General features: G+C 35.1%; 1 protein-coding gene across 3 annotated transcripts; it reads left to right on the forward strand.

The window, feature by feature from the left end:
• The first annotated feature begins 1869 nt into the window (after positions 1-1869).
• Positions 1870-26037, forward strand: LOC123530818 (protein HGH1 homolog). Of its 3 annotated transcripts, none has more exons than XM_053518739.1 (5): positions 1870-1969; positions 17098-17763; positions 19910-20100; positions 21496-21634; positions 25148-26037. In XM_053518739.1, exons 1-5 carry the CDS (start codon positions 1885-1887, stop codon positions 25297-25299), a joined length of 1233 nt encoding a protein of 410 aa, XP_053374714.1. In that variant the 5' UTR covers positions 1870-1884; the 3' UTR covers positions 25300-26037. The 3 variants fall into 3 exon arrangements, with proteins under 3 accessions (XP_053374714.1, XP_053374715.1, XP_053374713.1); XM_053518740.1 differs by having other exon boundaries at positions 1889-1997; XM_053518738.1 differs by lacking the exon at positions 1870-1969 and adding an exon at positions 16872-17028.

Genomic DNA, 26037 nt, shown 5'->3' on the forward strand with positions numbered 1-26037 from the left:
CTTGGGACACATGTAGTCAAAGTAAATATTTATTCGGGTCAAGAAAAATAGTAGCAATACCTTTATTTCAAACGAAGATTTGTGTCCAGGCAATAATTTGAAGACAGTGTAGAATTTATTTTTATATTAATATTCTGAAAGTTACTTCCCTTTGTTTTTATACGTTGTTTGCATGTCATTGTAAACAAAAGACCTTACTTTCACAATTATTTCTGAAAAGTGAATACAGTACATTTTCAATTCCAATCGATTAAATATGATTAATCAATTAGGGCTTACATGTACAATCTGAATCCATATATATGTAGATTATTTTATTTATGTATTTTGTTGAGTAACGTAATTTTAGTATAGTGTGGGATAGGTTGATATCATCGATTATTGTAGAAATTTCCGTGGCTTGCAGACAGACATTTTTATATATTAAAATTGAATATATTAGCCACTAATCATATACAACAGCGCCACCACTACAGTATAGCGCCACCACTTGAGTGATAACGCCACCACTTTCGAAAATAGTCGTGTTTTAATTTTTTACTGTGTTTTTCGTAATTTATTGATGTGTGGGAATACGTGTAATTCATTTCTACACCATTTGCATGCGCAGGTATGTTCTTATAGTGTGTCTATTCATCGGAATGGTGTTCGAATACTTGCCGATATGAAAATATGCCACTGTCAGATTCGGGAGAAAAGCTCCTGACACCACACTTTGCATAATATTTAAATGAAATAACAGCCAACTTGTAGTAAAAGTGTTGTTACACGGAACTACATTCTCCGATTTTCGAAAAAAGTTCTATCAATAAAAATATAAGATAAAATATAAATTGTACTCACGTATTTACAGATAGAAACGGGCGATAGCTGCACCACGGAAATGTCGATAGCTCTTTTCCTTATCACCACAATTCGGTGGTGGCGCTAGCGTTTAGTAGCCGTGCCTTTGTATGTGTTGATCTGAAACGCAATACTCGATAGTACGATGATGAAAACGCGAAATCACGAAACTACGATAACGAAAACGCGACAACACGATGATGATAACGCGATACTACGATAACGAAAACGCGATAATACGATAGTACGATGATGATAATGCGATATACTATCGCGTTTTCACCATCTTACTGTCGCGTTTTCACCACCGTAATATCGTGATATCGCGTTTTCGTTATCGTAGTATCGTACTATCGCGTTATCACCATCGTACTGTCGCGTTATCACCATCGTATTGTCGCGTTATCATCATCATACTGTCGCGTTATCACCATCGTACTGTCGCGTTATCATTATCGCACCATTGTTACTAATTTATGAATCAGAATTAGCCTAATGTTTACCTTCGTAATCTGACTCTGAGTCAGACAGTTTGTCACATTGAGGGGAAATGTTTCTATGCGCATGAGCACCGGAAGGCGGTAGTACGATGATGATAACGCGACAGTACGATGGTGATAACGCGACAGTACGATGGTGATAACGCGATAGTACGATACTACGATAGCGAAAACGCGATATCTCGATATTACGATGGTGATAACGCGACAGTACGATGATGAAAACGCGATAGTATATCGCATTATCATCATCGTGCTATCGTATCATCGCGTTTTCGTAATCGTGGTTTCGCGTTATCATCATCGTGTTGTCGCGTTTTCGTTATCGTAGTTTCGTGATTTCGCGTTTCCATCATCGTACTATCGAGTATCGCGTTTCAGATCAACGCATTAATTAAAAGGCGATGGCCCTAACGGAATTCCGTATTTACTTAGCCTGCTAGTCGCTTCAGCAGCGAATCGGAATAAACTTCTTCCCAATATTGACATATAATTAAATAAGCAAATGAGTTTAAGCACATGAGTTTAAAAAGTACTAAGGATGACAATGATGTGGCAACACATTCGCACTAGAGTTAACAGCTACACGACTAGAACAACAACAACTTGGATAAAGGACAACAAACGTTGGGAATTTTTGAGTTTATTTATTTGGTAATCTTTAGTTATTCCATATGTGACAAGCCTCAACGTTTTTGTAACCAATTTTAGTACTCCGGTTCAATTTAAATGAAGTAATGTTGAACACGTGCACATTTTCTATTGGCCTTATATTCGGAAGGATTTATTCGGATAAGTATCGAGGGTTAAAATATAGATCCATCACCAGTTTCTGCAAATGACTTTTTATGCGTGAGTTTACGCAGGTTTTAGGGTGAATGGGAATTTAATGCTGTAAAATGCACCAGATGCCCATTTATATTGTTCGATCATCTGTTCTTATGCACATGTATGATTTTTGACGCCCATTTTTATTTTGCTGTCATATAGTTATAAGTGACTATTTATGATGTCAAATTACACTAGTTTGCAAAGCAGGCAATATTATACTTTTCTCAAATAAAACATAAAGGCATTCATCAGATTTACAGTAAGACTATATTACTTTTTCTTACTTTGATGTATTTTTATGTCCTTTTAAATAAGGAAGTGGCTATGGTACTGGGACAATACGGACCATGGGACAATACGGATCAGCCAACCCGGACCATATTTGGGACAACCCGGACCACGTTTCAGAACGAACTGAGCTGTATTTTGTAAAGTTCCAGGCCACTATTTTGTACCAAATACATGTTTTTAAAGTTTCAGAATTACTAATAATGTCTATTACTAACATTGCTCATTTTTATTAAAGTTAACTTACAGGCTCATTTTGTAGACGACCCGGACCATATTATGGACGACACGGACCATATACTATGGACGACCCGGACCAAAGTTTTTGGTCAACTCGTACCATGTTTAGAAACTTAATTTGGTTGGTTTAGAAATATAATCATATTCTTATAACATTAATAACGTCATTAACAAAGGGGATAATGAGATAATTAGGATATGTAAATGACCGAGGAGATAGATTTTTCTACTCTTACTTTATTTATATATTTTTTTGTAAAATACAAAATGTAGATCTATTATATTTATGTTTAATTAAGTGAAAAGAATATTGTTTGCCGATTGCGTTAGTGAAATTGTTTTGTTTTGCATAAAAGCTGTGATAATGTCAATGCCTGATTACAGATCAATTTAGTTTACAGTTTGTCATTAATCAAAATTGTCGTAAGTAAGAAAATGATTGCCGGCAGTTCTATTGATCTTAAACATTCATCAAATATTATTGATGATCTTTAATTACACGATCGATAGTTTAAATTAAATTATTTAAATTCATTTATTTCAGATTTAAAAGTAATGAAAATAGCTTAAATCACTTTGCGTCGTAAAAAAACTAACCAATAGTATTTAAGGGTTATATTTATCTATTATCTTAATTTGAAATAGTTATTTGTGACTGAAAAAGAAAACGATGTTACTGAAAAAGAAAACGATGCAAACTTTTTATTTAAAGATTTATTAATAGTTCAAGCAGCACATAATACAACATAACAATATATTACATTATATAATACATGAACAAATATAAATAATCCATTCACATTTTCCCTTAATACACGGCAAAAGAAAACTCACGTCAAGTAACACTGCAGCCGATAAAGAGTGCTTAATACACTTAATACCACTTTTAAACTGGTCCGTACATAGATGCACACGCATCTAAAAGGCTGCGCGTTGACCGTTCATTTCTTGAGTATTCGGCCCACAAAGTCATTAACTTTCCCTGCGTGGTAAGGCTTGCCTTCTTTTGGTGGCGTCGTAACTTGTTTTCCCTCACCAACTTCACTTGAATGGGAATGTCCTTCGATTCTCTGAAGAGAAGGTCTACCAGCAGGTAGAATGGAAGGTTGCCCTTATAAGCACGGCGGTTGAGACGAGCATGCCAACCCTCTACGTCGTTGTTCGTTCGTATCGACCTCCCAAACACGGACCACGACGCCACTGGCCACAAATTGTTGTTAATCCACGTTGATTGTACATACTCAAAGAACGCGTTGAGCCGCTCATCGTTGCTTTTCTCTCGAAGCTTGTTAAATGCTGCTGGGATGTCCTCGGCAGGCAGCAGTGGTAACGCGAAGGTCTTTCTGAGTAGGCGGTAGACGGCGTCACGCTCAGTATAGGCAGTCTGTAAAATAGAAGGAATATCTTTATATAGTAAAATGTCATGTGATTTCTATTCATTACAATAAGTTAATATAATATGGTTTATTTAATGAATTGCGGCACACTTGAAAATGAAAAAGAGAAATAGTTTTATGAATATGAATACTATCCGAATACTTGTTCGTTTTATAATACTTCCGTTATATTGAATCACATGTTTCAGAAAGAAACAAAGTGAATTTGTGGTTTCTCGCCACATCATATATCATTACTTCAGTGTTATATCAAATATTGCGATCTTGTTTCTTTCAATACGAATTAATAATTTCAAATGTTTGACATAATTACCTGTAATCCACTATCTTGCACCTTTCTGAACAGTGCCTGGCCGAAATGGAACGCACATCCTTTGATTTCAGGTTCCTCAAACACGGACCGCAATCCCTGCCAGATCCCTGCTTCAAAGTCGGCCACAAATGACTGTACATGGGTCGTTGGTAACAGTCGAAGGACAGCTTGGAACACCTGAAATATATAATAGTTCATATATAATATTTTACTCTTAACGGTAATATACTCCATTATAAATGCAGCTTTATATACAATTGTTTAATATATACTGTACGTTATTCTGTGGTCGGATTAAAAGCTCACAGGAGCTTATGTTGTACTTGTATCTTGCCGACTTTAAATAAATCTTATCTTTATCATATCTTACCTTATCTTAGTTATGTTCTGTTCAACAACAGGATTGTGTGGCTTTTATATATCTCCCTCTCATTTACCAAATATTACTCACGAAAAAGGAATAAAACATGTATGTTACACGTTTTAAAAGATGAAAGACTAACATTGTTGCATTATCACATTTTATTTGGTAATAAGCATTATCACATTTTATGTATCTCAATAAACGTATGATTAAAGGCACGTATGTCACACATTTAAAACATAAAAAGGTAAGTATCTCAATTAACGTTTGATTAAAGATACGTATGTCACACATTTAAAACATGAAAAGGTAAGTATCTCAATTAACATATGATTAAAGATACGTATGTTGCACCTACATGAAAAGGCAAACAAAATTGCAATTATTTCAATAATCATGTTTAATAGACACACTTGACAATTTTGATGACAATTAAAGGATTACTAAACTTCATTAAATGATGGTCTTGGTCGTCCACGATAAGATCATCCAAAACGTTTGTCGGTAAATGAAGTTTACTGACAATGAATATTGCTCACATATATATTATTATATTTATGGTCCGGGTCGTCCTAAAACGTGGTCCGGGTCGTCCTCGAACATGGTCCGGGTTGTCCCCAGTATGGTCCGGGTTGTCTGGTCCGGGTTGTCCCATGGTCCGTATTGTCCCTAATTCGTGGCTATTAGTACGGTTCCGTGAGAATAGCCTCTCAGGCTATTCATACGGCTCTCCTGTACGAATAGTGAAATAGCCCCTAGGTAGCTATTTCTATGGCAGTTTTGTATTACATTGTACTGAAGCCATTCAACCGATTTCTTTACTTTTCAGTCGCAAGTATTTCAGAAGTATTAATTCATAACTCTTGAAGGTACTTCTGCAAATTGAAATTAGAAATTTATGTGAAAAATCAGAATCCTCGAAACAGCTTTCAAAGCGCAAGGACATAAAATATATATGATAAAAGTTGAAAAGATATACACTCGAAACCTGTTATAACGCGCGGTCCTTGGTATAACGCTGTATGGCCTTGGCACCCAAATTTTAGAGGTAAAAAATTAAAAAAAAAAAAAAAAAAAAAAAAAAAAAAAAAAAAAAAATCTGGGGATGTTACTTAATTTGATCATAACCAGCGTTAAAACTTCAAGTACCTGTACTTTAACACCTTTCAAGACAACTGTCACAAAAATCAATAATCGTCCGCTAGCTTACTTGTTTGCATATTGCCTTTGTTAAAGTTTCAATACATGTAGACATGTGACAATTAGGCAATCAGTACCATGTCAAAATCAGATTGTTTGCATAACAGGCGTGTAACATTGGTCAGTCAACTATCAAACCGTTTAAGTTTGCCCCAATTAAGCAGATGACATGATCACTTGAGTGAATAAAAAATCGAATTTTGTAATAAACTGCAGCCGTATTTCGTAATCATCACACTCAATTCATCGGAAATAACGAAGATTCAACGCACTGAAAGCCTTACTGAGAATGTGCTCCCTTTTTAATATCGTATATCAACGACGGTGTTTTAAAAATTTTCTATCTTATTTATCGATTTCCTTCATGTAGATCTATTCAAAATTAATTTTTTAAGACTGTCCGCGTTTTTTCTCTTTTAGTTACATAAACCCCCAGTGCAATTGCAGTGCATATGTAATTCTCACGACCGCGCACTCCTCACACAGCGTTATATATGTTTACTTCCGGGATATTCTTTTATAATCACGACAAAATGAGAAGATGACACAGCATTATAATTCTTTTAATGTATTTTTCAGTAGCATTTAAGGTAAATAAATGTCCCGTTTATACGATTCTTATTTCTTATTAACATAAAACAGCGTCCAAAATACGTTACCGGTGGGTGGGGTATTGCGTATACCGCTGATACGATCAACCCGCGTTATAAATTTAACCCCGCTAGATCTGCGGGTCTCGAACCTTGGACCCCGACGACAGCGTTATAACGGGGTCCCAGTGTATCTGTAGGTAAACTTGCGAGCATGAAAGCTACTCTGAACCCTATCTCCACAGTGCTTTGGAACAAAATGAGTGAACATTTTTGGTGCAAAATTTTGGTGTCGTATGCAACCTTAGAATTGCTATAAAATATTTATATTCAAATCAAATAAATGCCAAAATAGTGCACACGAGCGTTACTTTTTTAAGAAAATGTCTTTATACATTGTAATGTGCAAAACACATGCACGGTTTTTCTAAAATATTTCGCCGCCATGTTTATTTCAAGGAATAAAATATATGATTGTTCTTTTACCTCAGACTTCCTTACTGAAATATACATGTATGTCTCCTTATTCATGGTTGGAGATATCCATTTAGTATAGTTTTTCACTGTCCGATCTCCTTAATCTGTTACCAGTCCTTCACATTTAAAATTAAAGAATAAATGAAGGAGAGAGTTTCAAATAAGCTTGGCTTTCTATTCAATCCTTCATGCTGTAACTATGTAACGTTTCATGTTGTAAATATATATGAATAAAATATTGTTTAAACCAAAGAATAAATGCAGTGTGTACAATGTAATGATAGTTTTTCGCTTTACACACCTCTCTTGGACAAGAAAGCCGTTTCACTTAAAATTTGTAAGCATCCGTGGCAAAATATTAATGAAAGATCGGAACTTTTTCTAAAATAAAGTTGAATTTCAATCATTTTCAAAAACTGGAAATACTACCCATTGTGTTGAATTCATAAATAAAACAAAAATCCCCAAAATAAACCATTTTAGAACTTTTCCGGGAACTATACGTTTCAGCCAAACAACGCATTTCAAGATGACACAAAACAGTACTGATTTCTCTTCGTAAACAATGTCAAACTTCACCTGAGGAACATTGCTGAAAAAGTAAAAGTGCTTACTGTTTCAGTTTTACGTCCTGTAGAAAACAATCGACTTTCAACTTTAAATGCATATATGTTCTATAATTATTCCAATATAAAAAAACGTCCGATCTTTTCCGTGAGAAATAAAACGAAGCAAATTTAACTATTTGTTTACACTTCAACCATGTGAAATTAAAGGCATGTACTATCACGAGACTCCCGTGCATTTTGAACCTCGTGATGAATAAACTGAATTTACTTCAAAGTATGGTGTCTCAGTTGAGCCAGTTATTTGTTAGTTTCAGAGCACATACATTAAAGAAGTGTTTATGAGATTATGCATATGTACGAATATTTACTAGTCTACTTTATTTTAACGACGATGGAAAACAAGTGTGCACTCAGCAAATAGCAAGTCTATTATCAGGGCTCCAGATAAGATGCGTATTAGCGTAAATTACGCTTTGAAATAATGCATATACGCATGTCTGATAATTTTTAAGCATATAAAAACGTATATGAAATTACAGAAACGAACGCAACTACTTTTTACTAGCGTAAACAAAATCTGATTGTCTGGATGCTTTATGTAACAGAGCACAGTAGGCATTCTCCCACATGCATTGAATGGTACTCGATAGACCTAGGTTAAACTTTATTATACACTCGATGTGTGCGTAAATCAGATAGTTGGGAATTAATATTGACGCTACAGTAGTGTATTTTAAAGCGACGTCGATTTAAAATAGCAACTTCCACTGTGGAGTAAACAACAAAAATGTCTTTTTCTAAGAATGGAAAAGTGAACAAACACTATGAATTCTTCAAACCAACAAAAATAATCCCAAAAATATAACGAAAGGTAAATCTTTATTTAATGTTGGACTTCCATATTTTTTGGTGAATGAAGCCAAAGCAAGCCAAGGGATAAAAAAGAATCAAAAACTTAAATATCGAATTGAAACTAACTGCAAGCAAATTCATGGGTGTTATGTACCCAATAAATATGTTATAAAACTCATTTCTGAATTTTTGTTCACATTCATTATAAATTTTCAGAAGTAACATTACTCCCAGTCAATTTCAGATTATACAATTTTACTCTTTCACAAAAAATACCGCAGTAATCACTAATGTTAAAGTCAGTGTCCATTTCTATGCCGGAATTTCAATACACATTTGTTATCAGTTTAAATCTATGAAAGTGTGAAAAAATATCATTGTTTAACGAACAACCAAGATACAGAAAACTTACTTTTGAGATATTGCTGATTTTAATCTTCAGGTTTTCGTGTGAGAAGTTCAACTGATTGCATTTTGTAAAATGTTTCGTAGTTATCTACGAATTGTATACAAATCAGGGTTGTAGTAATGCTAATGCTAATGCATTAATAATGCATTATTTTTTTCAAATAATGCCAAGTAATGATTAATGCCACAATTTTAGCATTAAAAATAATGCTAATTTAATGCCATTGTTAGTAATGCTAATGCTAATGCTTAGCATTACTTAGGCATTATTTTCTGTATCACTGGAAATCCCAGGTTCAAGTTAACTTGGTGTGAACCAGATCAGATCCAGAGATATACCACAAACCTCAATCTGAAGGACATAAAACACAATCCAAATGTTCAGGTATGCACAATATTCTGCCTAAATACTGATAAGATTTAAATCATATATGGGCCATCTAGGTATGACACATTCTTGAACATACAATTTTACCTAAAACACTAGCACTATTAATTTTGTCTGTAACCAATTAAATATACACAGTGTATCTAATGCAAATTAATGCATTGAACTATACATTTTAAACCTGGGACAGCTCCAAGGTGCAAATTTATAATTACCATTAAAGTGTGACATAATTAGTTTTGTCAACCAAAATATCAAACAGAATCTATTGTTATCTTTTGACACCTTTTTATCAATTAACAGTATGCCACTGATAGTGATGTTAAAGACCTTAAGGCAGCTAGCTTTTACATGTCATATAGGCTGTTAGGGAGTCATTAAACAGGTACTTGACTTTCAACATAAGTGTTTTTTATAAAGTAATGGTAATGGTAAAAGAAAAATTCAGATATAATATAAGAAAGTCATGCATGTATTTAACTATAGATTACCTAGGTAAATACTGTAAAGCAGACAAAACGCTCAAATCTTTGAGCAGCTCATGTTCATAAAATGCAACAGTGATAAACTATAATACATTGATAATATCAAGCACTTGAGACATAAATGCTGTATTTCTTATGGTGCTGTTGGATCATTTCAAGTATTTCATACAAATTATATATAATCCCTAGTTGGTAGATTTGATTCATTACAAATGATTGTCATGTGTTGCTGCTATGAAATAAACAACTAAAATAATTAAATGAAAAACAAACAACAAACAAATAATGATTCGATTATAACATGCAATGATTCACAAAAAGTAATGCTAATGCTAATGCACCCTATGTAATGCTAATTTAATGCATTATTTTGACAAAAATGAGTAATGCTAATGCTAATTTAGTGCCAATTTTTTTCTAAGTAATGCTAATTTAATGCGTTACTTTTGCAAGTAATTGTTAACAACCCTGATACAAATTGTATTACCTCCTAACATATTTGGCTGTACATTTTTTCTGCGATTTATTCTCACTGTGTTTTTAAAAACATGCTGCATAAATTCTCATATTGTATAAAATGTCGATAGATCAAAATTGGTTAGTTTACGATGCATGAAACATCTAATAAGGAATCACTATACACATCGAACTTGTCCCGGACCAGTATGCGGAAATACTGTGGCCAAATGTTTCAAGATTGTCTAAAAATATTTGCATATATCGTGATAAAGCAAATATTTTGATTGTTTTTATAATCTATAAATATACAATCACGTATGTGTGAGAAAGTTACATTAAGTAATTTTGGTAGTTACCGTGCCGAAAATTCCATTTCCACCAAATTTTCTGTGAGATAAGCAGCGCATATAAGTAAATAAATTCCACTAAAATTAAACCTTTCTTATACTTGCACAATCCTTGAAAAGAATTTTGGATCTTTGCCAAATCTTGTTCACATTAAGTCTGAGACTTCTTAAAATTTTAGGCAATTTGGTACACCATACGTAGAAAAATCATTGTCCGCCCATTGCACTACTTTTATGTATGCTGAAAATAGCAGTATGTACAGATTTATTTTCGTTTTAATACATGAGGTGGTCAGATTTGAAAGCAGATTTTGTACTAAGTTTAGTTCTATTCAGTAAGACAATTCTCCTATGCACTAATTGAAATTTGAGCTAACTTTTGCCATTCATGAATTTTTAGCTCACCTGTCACAAAGTGACAAGGTGAGCTTTTGTGATCGCGCAGCGTCCGTCGTCCGTCCGTGCGTCCGTTAGTGCGTAAACTTTTGCTTGTGACCACTCTAGAGGTCACATTTTTCATGGGATCTTTATGAAAATTGATCAGAATGTTCACCTTGATGATATCTAGGTCAAGTTCGAAACTGGGTCACATGCGGTCAAAAACTAGGTCATTAGGTCTAAAAATAGAAAAACCTTGTGACCTCTCTAGAGGCCATATATTTCACAAGATCTTCATGAAAATTGGTCAGAATGTTCACCTTGATGATATCTAGGTCAAGTTTGAAACTGGGTCACGTGGGGTCAAAAACTAGGTCAGTAGGTCTAAAAATAGAAAAACCTTGTGACCTCTCTAGAGGCCATGTTTTTCATGAGATCTTCATGAATATTGGTCAGAATGTTCACCTTGATGATATCTAGGTCAAGTTCGAAACTGGGTTACGTGGGGTCAAAAACTAGGTCATTAGGTCTAAAAATAGAAAAACCTTGTGACCTCTATAGAGGCCACATTTCTCAATGGATCTTCATGAAAATTGGTCAGAATGTTCATCTTGATGATATCTAGGTCAAGTTCGAAACTGGGTCACGTGGGGTTAAAAACTAGGTCAGTAGATCTAAAAATAGAAAAACCTTGTGACCTCTCTAGAGGCCATATTTTTCATGAGATCTTCATGAATATTGGTCAGAATGTTCATCTTGATGATATCTAGGTCAAGTTTGAAACTGGGTCATGTGGGATCAAAAACTAGGTCAGTAGGTCTAAAAATAGAAAAACCTTGTGACCTCTCTAAAGGCCATATTTCTCAATGGATCTTCATGAAAATTGATCAGAATGTTCACCTTGATGATATTTAGGTCAAGTTCGAAACTGGGTCACGTGCGGTCAAAAATTAGGTCAGTAGGTCTAAAAATAGAAAAACTTTGTGACCTCTCTAGAGGCCATATTTTTCAATGGATCTTCATGAAAATTGGTCAGAATGTTTACCTTGATGATATCTAGGTCAAATTCGAAACTGGGTCACGTGGGGTTAAAAACTAGGTCAGTAGATCTAAAAATAGAAAAACCTTGTGACCTCTCTAGAGGCCATATTTTTCATGAGATCTTCATGAATATTGGTCAGAATGTTCACCTTGATGATATCTAGGTCAAGTTCGAAACTGAGTCACGTGGGGTCAAAAACTAGGTCAGTAGGTCTAAAAATAGAAAAACCTTGTGACCTCTCTAGAGGCCATATTTCTCAATGGATCTTCATGAAAATTGGTGAGAATGTTCAGCTTGATGATATCTAGGTCAGATTTATAACTGGGTCATGTGGGATCAAAAACTGGGTCAGTAGGTCGAAAAATAGAAAAACCTTGTGACCTCTCTAGAGGCCATATTTTTCACGAGATCTTCATGAAAATTGGTGAGAATGTTCACCTTGGTGATATCTAGGTCAAGTTTAAAAGTGGGTCACGTGTTTTCAAAAACTAGGTCATTAGGTCAAATAATAGAAAAACCTTGTGACCTGTCTAGAGGCCATATTTTTCAATGGATCTTCATGAAAATTGGTCAGATTTTTTTATCTTGATGATATCTAGGTCACATGTGCTCAAAAACTAGGTCACTATGTCAAATAATAGAAATAATGACATAATACTCAGTTCAACACTGGGTCATGTGGGGATAGGTGAGCGATTCAGGACCATCATGGTCCTCTTGTTAATAAAGTATTTTGAAAGGATTTATAAATCTAACCAAAAATTTGGAAAAATACAGGTAAAATATCTTCTTTGTTTATTTCCAAATTTTAGTTTTACTTTTTATACAGCTACAATGTACTTTAATTTTAGTTCAGGTCTTGCAAACTGAGCTGTTTTTGTACTCTGGAACAGCTGCATTTGAAAGCTTTTGTTCACTATATTTACACCTCAAATGAACATGATGAAAGTCACCCTAAATTCAAGATGGCGGAAATACCTTAAGGTGATGTCATGTTTTAAATTTCCAGTGAATAACAAAAAACCAAAGAATATTCAGTTCTTTCCAAAAACCGTTATGTTATGATTCTACCAGAAAGGAACGATTCTTATACCTTAAAATTTGACCTTGTTATTGACCTAGTGACCTACTTTCATATTTTTGAAGGTACAGGCTTCAAATTTGGACCACATGCATAGTTTTTTGTTCCAAAATAAAATTTGACCTTGATTTTGACCTAGTGACCTACTTTCACATTTCTCAAGCTACAGCCTTCAAATTTGAACCACACGCATAGTTTTGTGTACTGAAATGAACTTTCATCTTGAGATTGACCTAGTGACCTACTTTCACATTTCTGAAGGTACAGGCTTCAAATTTGGACCACTTGCATAGTTTTGTGTTCCGAAATGGAATTTGTGTTTACAGTGAGCATATAATTTCTGTTCCTTGTGCAATTACTGAATGCATCAAGGGGGGCATTTCGTGTTCGACGAGCTCTTGTTTACAGATTGAGGTACATTTTTAAAGGAAATGGTTGAATGAAACCACCTTTATTCCTTGCGGCTGGGATCAAAGACGTCATGCTGATTGTGCTGATGTCATTATGTGATGTTACGTGCTTAAATGTATAGTATACTGTTGTTAAAACCATTGTAAAGACATGTATGTAAGATCAAAATTACCCAAAAGGGATTACAGTTTTACTTGACTTAGATGTTCCCCATGATGAGACAATGTGTCATGCGCAACACCCAGAACCCTAGCTTAAAGGTCAAGGTCACACTTGGAGATCAAAGATCAATATGATTTTTTTCCTGTCTGGTCTATAACTTTGTCATGCGAAACAGGATTTAAATACCAGTTTGCACAAATATTCCCCTGGATGAGACAACATGTCCTGCGCAAAACCCAGGCCCTTAGCTGAAATGTCAAGGTCACACTAGGAAGTCAAAGGCCAAAAGGGCTTTTTTCATGTCCAGTCTGTAACTCAACAATATTTAAAGGGATTTTAATATTATTTGGCACAAAGGTTTATCACCATGAGTCGGAGTGGCATGCACAAGAACCAGGTCCCTAGGTCAAAGGTCAAGGTCACACTTAGAGGCCAAAGGTCAGATACAAGAATGACTTTGTCTGGAGCATTTCTTCTTCATGCATGGAGGGATTTTGATGTAACTTGGCTCAAATGTTCACAACCATGAGACGGACTGTCTTGCGCAAGAATCAGGTCCATAGGTCTAAGGTCAAGGTCACACTTAGAGGTCAAAGGTCAAATTCAAGAATGACTTTGTCCGGAGCATTTCTTCTTTATGCATGGAGGAATTTTGATGTAACTTGGCACAAATGTTCACTGATATGAGGCACCCTTGTCTTAAGAATTATTTCTCTTTGTTTTACTATAAATAGCTTATATTGTAACTTTTTGTACCCCCCGACAACAAAGTTGTAAGGGGGGGTATACTGGTTTCAGGTTGTCTGTCTGTCTGTCTGTCCGTCTGGTCGTCTGTCCGTAGACGCAATCTTGTGCGCACCATCTCTCCTTATCCCCTTGACAGAATTTAATGAAACTTCACACAAGTGATCAGTACCAACAGTAGTTGTGCATGGGGCATGTTAGGTTCTTTAAGAAAAAAAATTTGCAGAGTTATGGGACTTTGTTTTTTTGTTACTATACTATATACATAGACACAATCTTGTGCGCACCATCTCTCCTCATCCCCTTGACACAATTTAATGAAACTTCACACAAGTGATCAGTACCAACAGTAGTTGTGCATGGGGCATGTTAGGTTCTTTTAGAAAAACAATTTGCAGAGTTATGGGACTTTGTTTTTTTGTTACTATACTATATACATAGACACAATCTTGTGCGCACCATCTCTCCTTATCCCCGTGACACAATTTAATGAAACTTCACACAACTGATCAGTAACAACAGTAGTTGTGCATGGGGCATGTTAGGTTCTTTCAGCGACAAAAATTGCAGAGTTATGGGACTTTGTTTCTTGTTAACATACTATGTACATACAGCCTGCATATGCAATCTTGTGCGTGCCTAATCTACCAAACCCTTGCACACAATTTAATGAAACTTCACACAAGTGATCAGTACCAACCCTAGTTGTGCATGGTGCATGTTACATTCTTTTAGATAAATATTCTGCATAGTTATGGGACTTTGTTTTTAGCTCGACTATTCATAGAATAGTGAGCTATTGCACTCGCCCATGCGTCGGCGTCAGCGTCGGCGTCGGCGTCTGCGTCCGCGTCCGCGTCCCGATTTTGGTTAAGGTTTTGTATGTAAGCTGGTATCTCAGTAACCACTTGTGGGAATGGATTGAAACTTCACACACTTATTGACTGTGACAAACTGACTTACATTGCACAGGTTCCATAACTCTATTTTGCTTTTTTACAAAATTATGCCCCTTTTTCGACTTAGAAATTTTTGGTTAAGGTTTTGTATGTAAGCTGGTAACTCAGTAACCACTTGTGGGAATGGATTGAAACTTCACACACTTATTCACTGTGATGAACTGATTTACATTGCACAGGTTCCATAACTCTATTTTGCTTTTTTACAAAATTATGCCCCTTTTTCGACTTAGAAATTTTTGGTTAAGGTTTTGTATGTAAGCTGGTATCTCAGTAGTTACTAATGGGAATGGATTGAAACTTCACATACTTGTTCACTATCATGATTTGACATGCACTAAGCAAGTCCCATAACTCTACTCTCTTTTTTTTCAAAATTATGCCCCTTTTTCGACTTAGCAGTTTTTGGTTAAATTTTTGTATGTAATCTGATATCTCAGTATCCACTAATTGGAATGGATTGAAACTTCACACACTTGTTCACTGTCATGATCTAACATGCACTGTGAAGGTCCCATAACTCTACTTGGCATTTTTACAAAATTATGCCCCTTTGACTTAGCACTTTTTTGTTAAGTTTTTGTATGTAAGCTGGTATCTCAGTATCCACAAATTGGAAAGGATTGAAACTTCACACACTTGTTCACTGTCATGATATGACATGCAGTACAGAGGTTCAATACCTCTACTTTGCATTTTACAAAATTATGCCCCTTTTTCAACTTGTATTCATTCAATTGACAAGGCTGTTGAATAGTCGAGCGTTGCTGTCCTCCGACAGCTCTTGTTTGTTACTATACTGTATACATACAGTCCACATAATTATGCAGTCTTGTGTGTGTCAAATTCAGTGTACTGTGTCAGTGCATGCGGGGGGTACATTCATCACCTTTAGTGATAGCTCTAGTTATTACTGGCCGTAGGGACAAATCGATACCACATTTCTGTGGTAGTGGATCGACATGCATGTTACATGTACATCCAATTTTTAGGTGTATTTTGACCTATCTCTACCTGGTAAAGATTTTTTTGTGGACTTATATTATATAGAATTTTTTTTTAAGGATTAACTTCCCTTTGTCATATTTGTTGTTACTGTAAATAACTTACCAATTTTCTGTGGTACAACATGCATGATACATCCAGTTTTTAGGTGTATTTTGACCTATCTATACCTGGTAAAGAGTTTTTTGTGGACTTACATGATATAGAATTAACAGCGGTTACTGTAGGTTTGTGTATATGCAAACTTTAATCCAAGTGTTTTGTTAGAACGTCTTGTATATATAGTACAATATTGTTTATACATCATTGACAGATATCAGTATATTATGTTATTCTGCAGTAGAGAAAATTAAGTGCCTTCCAGTAGTGGACTTTGTATTGCAATGCATGGCAATACTTCATTCACTTGTTTTTAAATGATTTATTTGTGAAATCAAAGATTTTTAAGTATAGTCATTTGGCAGAATGCAAGCGTTTTTGTAATGAAAATTTTGTTGTGTATATCGTGATCATTGTGCATTTTTAACTTGAGATCAGAGTACTGCTTTCAGGAATGACAACACGAGAAAATTTACTGCGCATACCCAGAATTTCTACTCTTGTAACTGGAGTGGACAAGTCGAAAACACTCCCAGATGAAGTGCTCCAGATTGTCACAGTTCTGACTCCGGAATCTTTAATGTTGTGCTTGACTGGTTAACACCTCTGCTCTACTGTAATATGTATGTGCAAGTTTTCATGTTCTAATGCTTATTTTGTTCCAGGAGAAACAAGAATGGACAAAGAATTATTGGAGAAAGAGCTTGCTCCGTTCCTTAGTCCAAACACAAAAGAGGAGATTAAAACAATTGCAGTGGAGAATGTTGTTGGTCTGACTGGTTCAGAGGAAGGAAAGACATTCCTAAAGGGTAGTGAGAGATTACTGGAAGGTTTAGTTTCATTGACAGAGGATAAAAGGACAGATATTCAGGAAAGTGTCTTTAAGGCATTAATAAACCTAATGAGTGATGAAGAGACTTGTTGGACTATTTTAAACTTGGAAAAATTTGAAAATAAATTCACCGAGTGGTTACAAAGTGCTTTGGACTCGTCTTGTAAAAATGCAGATAATATTTGTAAATTGTTGTCAAATTTGACTCGATCAGAGAAATGTGCAGGTCGCGTTTCACAACAAGTTTTAGAAAATGATGACATTAGTATTGAAAAGATTGTGCTAGTTTTGTGTAATCTTGCCCACAACCCAAAAGCAGACTTGCACTATTTGGGCGCTGTTTTAGAGAACTTATCACAGATAAGGGAGGTTAGATGTAGAATTATGGATAAGGAGCGTTGTATTATGCAGAGGTTACTCCCCTTTACAGAGTTTAAACAGTCGTCTGTGAGAAGAGGTGGGATAATTGGCACTCTGAAAAACTGCTGCTTTGACACAGGTAAGGTTTTAAAAAGAGTGAACTTAAGTCATTTACAAACTATTCTGGTTATGAAATATTGAAAAGTTTACAATGGTGGCATATTTCTGCCACAAGATAGATAGGTAGCTATAACATTGATATTCTAAACCTTCCAGGAAATGTATGCATTATTCAGAAAACATTACATTTTCTAGATATTTCTTTTTACTTCCTAAATATGTTTTAGTTCTAAAGTTTGACGTGTTAATGCTCGAAACTGCCACAAGAAATCTTTAAGTAGCTATCACTATAATCTCACATTGTTGTGCATTTTTCTGAAAACATCTCAATAAATTATTTTTTCAGAAAACTTTAGACTGTTTAGATGAATTTTTCAGAAAAGTTAGAAATATCAAGATATTTTTTTAAAGTATTGAGATAGCTAAAGCCTACCTAGCTAAAAACAATGGCAGCTCTGGACATTTGCGTAAAAAGTATTGAGATAAATGTAGTAATGTCTGGGAAACTTTTGACTACTTAGATAACATTTTTAGAAAACTTCTCTTTATCAAGATCATATTTTTAAGTATCGTGATAACTTGACTATCTCATGGCAGAAATATGTCACCTTAGCTAACTTATTGTATTATTATTTACAAAAGGCAAAAAGTTCACTACTTAAAATGAGAATTTGCTGATTTGGTAGAACACTTGTAACATAGCTTTAGAACTTCAGTGACATACAGGGCTATTTGAGCCGCGCCATGAGAAAACCAACATAGTGGGTATGCGACCAGCAAGGATCCAGACCAGCCTGCGCATCAGCGCAGTCTGGTCAGGATCCATGCTGTTCGCTTTTAAAGCCTATTGGGATTGGAGAAACTGTTAGCAAACAGCATGGAGCCTGACCAGACTGCGCGGATGCGCAGGCTGGTCTGGATCCATGCTGGTCGCATACCCACTATGTTGGTTTTCTCGTGGCACGGCTCATTTATTACAACTTGAACTCTTGCAAGTATTTATTATAATATTCATAAATATGGAAGAAGTTAGCAAATAGTGAAAGTAAATGGCTGCAAAAATATCGGATATCTGATCTTGTAATTTATGATTTTTTGTTTACAAGCAGGAATGTAATGATTCTGAATTTCCTCATAAAGCATATTGTGTTAATTTCACCTTAGTTTTCTTCATAAAAACCAGAGCTGGTGTTAATGTTGTTCTTTTTTTCTACGCTTTTTGAAAGCTTTTTAAATGACTGTCAAATCTCACAGGATTTTAAGAGATAAATTATTTCCAAAGTTCACCGAGATATTTTACTGTACACTTATCAAACAGCTATGGCGGGCCTTAAATTAAGTGGTTATATTCATGACTAAACTGTTACTGCATGAGGGCATAGACAGAGTGCTAATATAGGTTTATGAGTGCTTGCAACCATATAAGGAATGTCATTGCTGTTTATTGTGTTGCTTAATATTATATGCCTAAACGCAATAACATTGACTTGATTGCTTGAATCAGTTAATTGTATAAAATATTGATGTTTAAGACTGTTTTATAGTGACAACACAGGTCAAAATGGTGTTAAAAATTACATCATTCATCACTGGCGGGCTAATAATTGGTTATAATGCATGCTTCCGGTTATTTGGTTTGGGTTACAGGATTTTGTCCTGAAGATGTAGTTTTGTTACTAATTATATGTATATTGGTATGTAATTACGTAATATAATTACAGGAATTTGCAGCTTAATACATGTGCATTACTTTTTTGTGGGAACAATTTAAAAGTTCAGATGGCATCAGCTGCTTTTCCAGAATTTGTTTAACTGCATTTCCCTATTTCTTATAATGCACATGTTCTAAATGGCAAATCCCTGTATCATTATATTTCTGAAAAAGATGTTAGCTCAGCAAGGACCCCATCTAAAGATGTCCTGCTTGCTTCCTAGGTGAGGAAAATACACTTTAAGTCATTAGTGACAATGACAGAAGACATTATAATTATATAGTATGGTTTCATTGGTCCATGATCTATAGTGGTCAGTTACTGTAGTGCAACATCCAGGTATTGTGTGGTTTTTTAACTGACTGGCTAAACCTAAAAATGAAATAAACTGAATACATGTTTTTCTGAATATATTCGTTATAAATGAATGTTAAATTATGTTTATTCTTTCAGAATACCATGAATGGTTGCTAGGTGACCAAGTTGACATATTACCAAGGTTACTGTTACCACTGGCAGGACCAGAGGAGTTTGATGATGATGACATGGAACGTTTACCGGATGATCTGCAGTATCTTCCGTCAGATAAGCAAAGAGAACCAGATGCCTATATAAGGAAAATGCTGACTGAAGCAATCTTACAAGTAAGTGATTTTTTACATTTTTAAAATGATATACCATTGTAACTATCTGTGAGTTGGTGGAAGATGTAGGTTAAGTCAGAGATTTTAAAATTTAAAGTCTTATACGGTCAGGGGTGTAACTGTTTTAAGTTATCGCAGTTTATAACCCATTTGAGTTATTGCTTATATTTTCATAACTTGTTTCAGTTATCATAAAATATTACAAAGCCCTCCTGTGCCAATTCCTCATTTTGAATGTGACTAATGCAATTATTTCCTGAATCCTTGAACTCTTATCTTTCCTGCTGTGCAGTAAATATTTTTATGCAAGGCTGATAAAGTTTTACCCAAAAGGTTTAAAGCTATAAAACTCTTAGCATCCCATTATGCTTATCAGGTCATGATCAGACTGAAAGAGAATTTGATTAACCACAAATTGCTACTTATTTCACTGTATAGGTCTCTTTGTGAGAACAGCAAAAAGACTTTTTTGAATAACTTACCTGAGTTAACTTATAGTTTATAACTAATACAGGTTATAAAATGCTTGAAAAAAATGACTGAAATAGGTTACATAACTTAAAACAGTTACACCACTGACTGTTAGAGTGATCTTTTGACTAGAACTAAGAAGTTATGAAACTATGGCTAAGAAACTTCTCTGACTAAAATTCTGTCTGATTAGAATACTGTGTACAGACAGTTTACATTATGCAACTTAGAGGAGCTGCAAGTACAGTAAATTTCCTAAACTGAAAATTACCAATATCCTGCTGTAGTAGTCATACATACATACATGTGCATTTCAACAGTGCAACCATGAGTATTCTTAGATTAATGCAACATTATCATTGTTTTAAAATGTTTCCTTTACTTAGAATTATCTGTTCACATATTCAATAAAAGCTAATCTAATGAAATCTACACAGAATGCCTCTAGATAGCAGGGTTTATGTATAGAAATTCAGTATTACAAGGTATTTGAGTTGTTTATCTATATTATTATACCAGATTTGTTAATAATAATATAATAATCTATGAGTACAGAATAGTATAATAATCTATGAGTACAGAATAGTATAAAGTACAGCTATATTCTTTCTACTTTACAGCATATTTGTATAGAGCATCTAACTGATGACTTAGAGAGCTTTTCTTCATAAATATAGACTACATGACTGATTTTGAAAATAGGTTTCATGTCATTTCATTTTCACCTTTTGTTTACATTCAGTAACTAAAGAAAAACACCTAAATTTTGGAAATTTGACATAAAGCTGGAGATATTCCCATCTAAATTTGAAATCAGTCTTTTAAAGCTTTTGTTGTTTTTTTTAATTTGTAAATGAGTTACCACACTTTTCCATTTGTCACAGTATTATAATCGTTCCCATATATTTGTAAAACTCATTGCAGTTATGTGCCACTAAGAAAGGGAAGAAATTTGTGAAAGACAAGAACACATATGTCATCATGAGGGAGTATTATGCTTGGGAGAGGAAAATAGACCATGTCAATGAAATTGCAGCAATGAGTTTAATTGATGTTTTAATTGGTAAGTACAGTCTCTATGGTTACTTTTTCAATGATTGTTGCTGAAGTGAAGACACAGTGCCCTAGATCTAATATTCAAGAAATTGAACAGATTTAATTTGTATACGATAAAATCATTATGGCTCGCAGATATGCATTGCTAACACATCTATATCTGCCTTAGAAATTTTAATCGACTAAAGGTACACAAATTTTTGTGGGGTTTCCCTGGCTATTTATGTTGGGGGTGATTCCTGCATATTATGTTATGGTAAAAAAACTAAGTTAGGCATACATGCCATAATTTTTCAGGACATTTCCGGGATTCTGAGTTGAAATTTCCGGGATTTTCATCCTCTGACCGGGACAAACACCGTGACATTGGCATTCGTCTTTTTTATGTATAAAAATCATAAAATTACATGTTTTCCAGACTCCTGAGATAAACATTGTTCTCGCGCATATTTGCTGCAAATGTCGTCAAGCTTTCTAAGGGAGGTAAATACTACAAGTAATACACACATCTATAGTTCGGCACCTGAAATGATTTGCGTTCCCGATGTGATGGGAAATTTTAAGAGACTTACTATATACGAAGAAGTAACCAGGGCATCGCGATTTAGAATCAAGAATTTCGAATCACACGCTCATCTGATTTTAAATTTTTACGTTACTGTTGCTTGTTACAGCTGATGTTTTCATTTTATGAAAACTAATAGTATTTTATAATAAGATTATTACGATACTTTATATGCATGTAATCTTTACTCAAAAACGCATTAATGACTGCTCTTTTTTTGTCATCCCTTTGAAATCTGCCGAAACTTTTATTAACCAACATACACTCATTTTCAGTTTGCACTTAAACTTACCCATTTAAGTTTGTCGGGACAAAATTAGATAGCTTTTTCGGCTTAAGCATGAAACTCGTGCTTTTCACACATATTCAGTGATGGTGTCTTTAACAGTCATTAATCAATTAATCGTTCACAATTATATCAAAGTTGTGCAAAGCGGGAGAGAGAGATCAATGATCAACACGTGTCCCGCTCGAGGGCATCTGATACCGGATAATTAGAATAAACAAGGTGACACCGGAGATAGTTTATTGTGTTTATTAGGGAAAAATTAAACAAATTATAGACCACAGAACTAGTTTTGGGGAGGTCATTTTTATTTTTACCTGTATATTTATTTCTCCGGGACATTTCAACTCTGTCCGGGACACCGGGACGAGCATGATATTTCTGGGACAATCCCGGTCAAACCAGGACGTATCACATGTATGAAGTTAGGTGTTACATTGTGTATGATGTCACATTTCATGTAGGTCAGAATGGGTTTTTTGCTCCTCTCTCGGATCATATAACTTTTTTAGCTCACCTGAGCTCCGGGTGAGCTATTGTGATCACTCACCATCCGGCGTCCATCCGTCCACACTTTCCTTTTAACAACATCTCCTAAACCACCAGGCCAATTTTGATGAAACTTCACAGGGATGTTCCTTGGATAGTCTTCTTTAAAAATTGTTCAATAATTTAATTCCATACAGAACTCTGGTTGCCATGGCAACCAAAAGGAAAAACTTTAAAAATCTTCTTGTCAAAAACCACAGGTCATAGGGCTTTTATTAGCCGGGTTTTCGAAGAAAAATCCGGCTTGTAGATTAAGGCTGTCTGGCAGATGGGCAGGCGGGCGGATGGATGGGATAATGACTTTCATATTAACCTTCTAGTTCATTCATATTTCTCAACAACTACTTATCCAAACTTCAAGAAACTTGGTCAGAATGATCCCATATTACCCTAGTTTGTCCAAAGTGAGAATGGGGTCACTGGGTCAAAACTTTTGACTCAAAAGTCAAGGTCACAGGGACCTGAACATTGAAAATGGTTTCTGCTCAATATCTGGACAAGTATTTCACCTAGGACCTTGAAACTTCAAAGGTATGTTGGTCTTGATGTGTACAGACCCCTATTGATTTCGGGGTCACTGGGCCAAATATCAAGATCACAGGGATCTTAACATTGAAAATTGTTTCCGCTCAATATCTGGACAAGTATTTCACCTAGGACCTTGAAACTTCATACGTATGTTGGTCTTGATGTGTACATGACCCCTATTAATTTTGGGGTCAAAGGTCAAGGTCACAGGGATATAAACATTGAAAATGGTGTTTTTCTTACTTTGATTTTTTTTACACCAATTTATTTCTTTAATTTCATTTTCTACCTGTCTATTTCTTTTTTTCCCTTTTTCCTTCAATAGTGCTTTAATTTGGAGGTTATTTTTTGTAAACCTGTATTTATTTAGAACTTTTAACTCATTATCACCTAATTCGGAAAACCTGGCTGAAACGCCATCAGGCGTTAGCTGCTTGTATTTGGTATTAAGCATCATCTGGTGGTCCTCTACCAAGATTTTTCAAATTATCCCCCTAGGGTCAAATATGGCCCCACCCTGGGGGTCACATGTTTTACATAGACTTACATAGGGAAAATTTTGAAAACCTTCTTGTCCAAAACCACAAGGCATAGAGCCTCGATATTTGGCATGTGACATCATCTAATGGTCCTCTATAAAGAATGTTCAAATTATGCCCCTGGGGTGAAAAGAGGCTCCGCACCGGGGGTCCCAAGTTTTACATAGACTTTTATAGGAAAAAACTTTAAAAATCTTCTTATCTGAAACCACAAGACCTAGGCCTTTGATATTTGGTATGTAGCATTGCCTTGTGGTCCTCTACCAAAATTTTTCAAATTATGCCCCTGGAATGAAAAGAGGTCCAGCCCCAGGGGTCCCATGGTTTACATAGACTTATATAGGAAAAAGATTTAAAAATCTTCTTATCTGAAACCACAAGACCTAGGCCTTTGATATTTGGTATGTAGCATTGCCTTGTGGTCCTCTACCAAGATTGTTCAAATTATTACCCTGGGGTGAAAAGAGGCCCCGCCCGGGGGTCCGAAGTTTTACATAGACTTATATAGGAAAAAACTTTAAAAATCTTCTTGTCTGAAACTGCAAGGTCTAGGCTTTTGATATTTAGTATGTAGCATTGCCTAGTGGCTCTCTAATAAGATTGTTAAAATTACACCCCGTCCCGAAGGTCACTTAGTTTTTATATGAGTTATATAGGAAAAAATACTTCAAAAATTATCTGATCATATTTCCTAGACTGTTTAATTATAATTACCTGATGACCTCAAGTAATTAGGGATCACTTGACTGTGACCTTGACCTACTGACCTACTTTCTTGTTTTTAAGATATAGCCTTGAAATTTGAATAACATGTACAGTTTTGCACACCGATCTTAAAACTGACTTTGAGTGACCATGAATGTGACCTACTGACCTACTTTCTTAATATTTTAGCATCAGTTCGACATTTGAAACATGTAGCTCATATTACTCAGGTAAGCGATCCAGGGTCATCATGACCCTCTTGTATCACTAATAATGTGACTGTGTTTACATCAGTAGAAATGGCTGTAGGTAAAATATAGATTTAATAATGATTTCTATTAAAAATAGGAGATGAACCATCTGAAGAATTTGGAGACAACTTGAAGGAAGTAGATATCCCTGAAGATATACAGCAAGACTTCTTGAAGCAAGATCAAAAAGAACTTGAATATGCTTACAAAGAACAGAGAGAGAAATTAGAGGAAAATTGTTCAAACTGAAATTTTCTTTCCTAGCTAGGATCACGTGAAACTGTCTGGATGAAAAGGATTTCTTAAAGATCAAGACTTTCCAGTGTGAAATAAGATTAAAAGGACCTTGAAAATGCTTGAAAAGGAATTTGAAGAAAAATTGTGCCCCCTGAAGATATTTTTTTACCTAGGGTGTTTCTAAACTGAAAGGAGGAGGTTCAGCCGGGGTTTGCATGGCTAATGTACCATTAGAACAACAGTCTTTGTGATAATATGTCCAAAGACATGATGTATTAACCCTTACCCTGCTAAATTTCTATAATGAACTTGTCCATCTTTCAATTTGGACAGCACCATTAACTGTTATAAGGGGTGATAACCAAAAATATACTGACAGAATAGGGAACAGTGCAGATCATAATCTACACTGGTCGCAAAGGCAGAATCAATCGTGTCAAGCTTGATATGGGTTAAATGAAAAGCATACTTGATTAGCTCAGTAGGTAGAGCTGTTTGTCTAACTGTTGCAGAATTGATCTCTAGGCGAGGAGCTTGTTCTCTTTGAAAGTTTGACAGTAAACAGTCTTTTCAAAGTCATTTATCCTACAAGTCTTAGTGTAGAGAAGTTGGTGTTAATTGTACTTTATGAAAAGAAATATTGACGTGCTGATATCAAAACCAGCACATTTTTAATGTAGTTCTACACATTTGAAACAAATAATTGAGCCGCGCCATGAGAAAACCAACATAGTGGGTTTGCGACCAGCA

The sequence above is a fragment of the Mercenaria mercenaria genome, chromosome 11, assembly GCF_021730395.1.
Source record: "Mercenaria mercenaria strain notata chromosome 11, MADL_Memer_1, whole genome shotgun sequence".
Taxonomy (NCBI): domain Eukaryota; kingdom Metazoa; phylum Mollusca; class Bivalvia; order Venerida; family Veneridae; genus Mercenaria; species Mercenaria mercenaria.

Bases quoted from the DNA above. Each gene is read 5' to 3' on its own strand.
- LOC123530818 (XM_053518738.1), top strand. From the start codon at position 16,887: ATGACAACACGAGAAAATTTACTGCGCATACCCAGAATTTCTACTCTT. The intron at 17,764-19,909 runs GTAAGGTTTTAA...TTATTCTTTCAG, and splicing joins AAACTGCTGCTTTGACACAG to AATACCATGAATGGTTGCTA. The intron at 21,635-25,147 runs GTAAGTACAGTC...TATTAAAAATAG, and splicing joins TTTAATTGATGTTTTAATTG to GAGATGAACCATCTGAAGAA.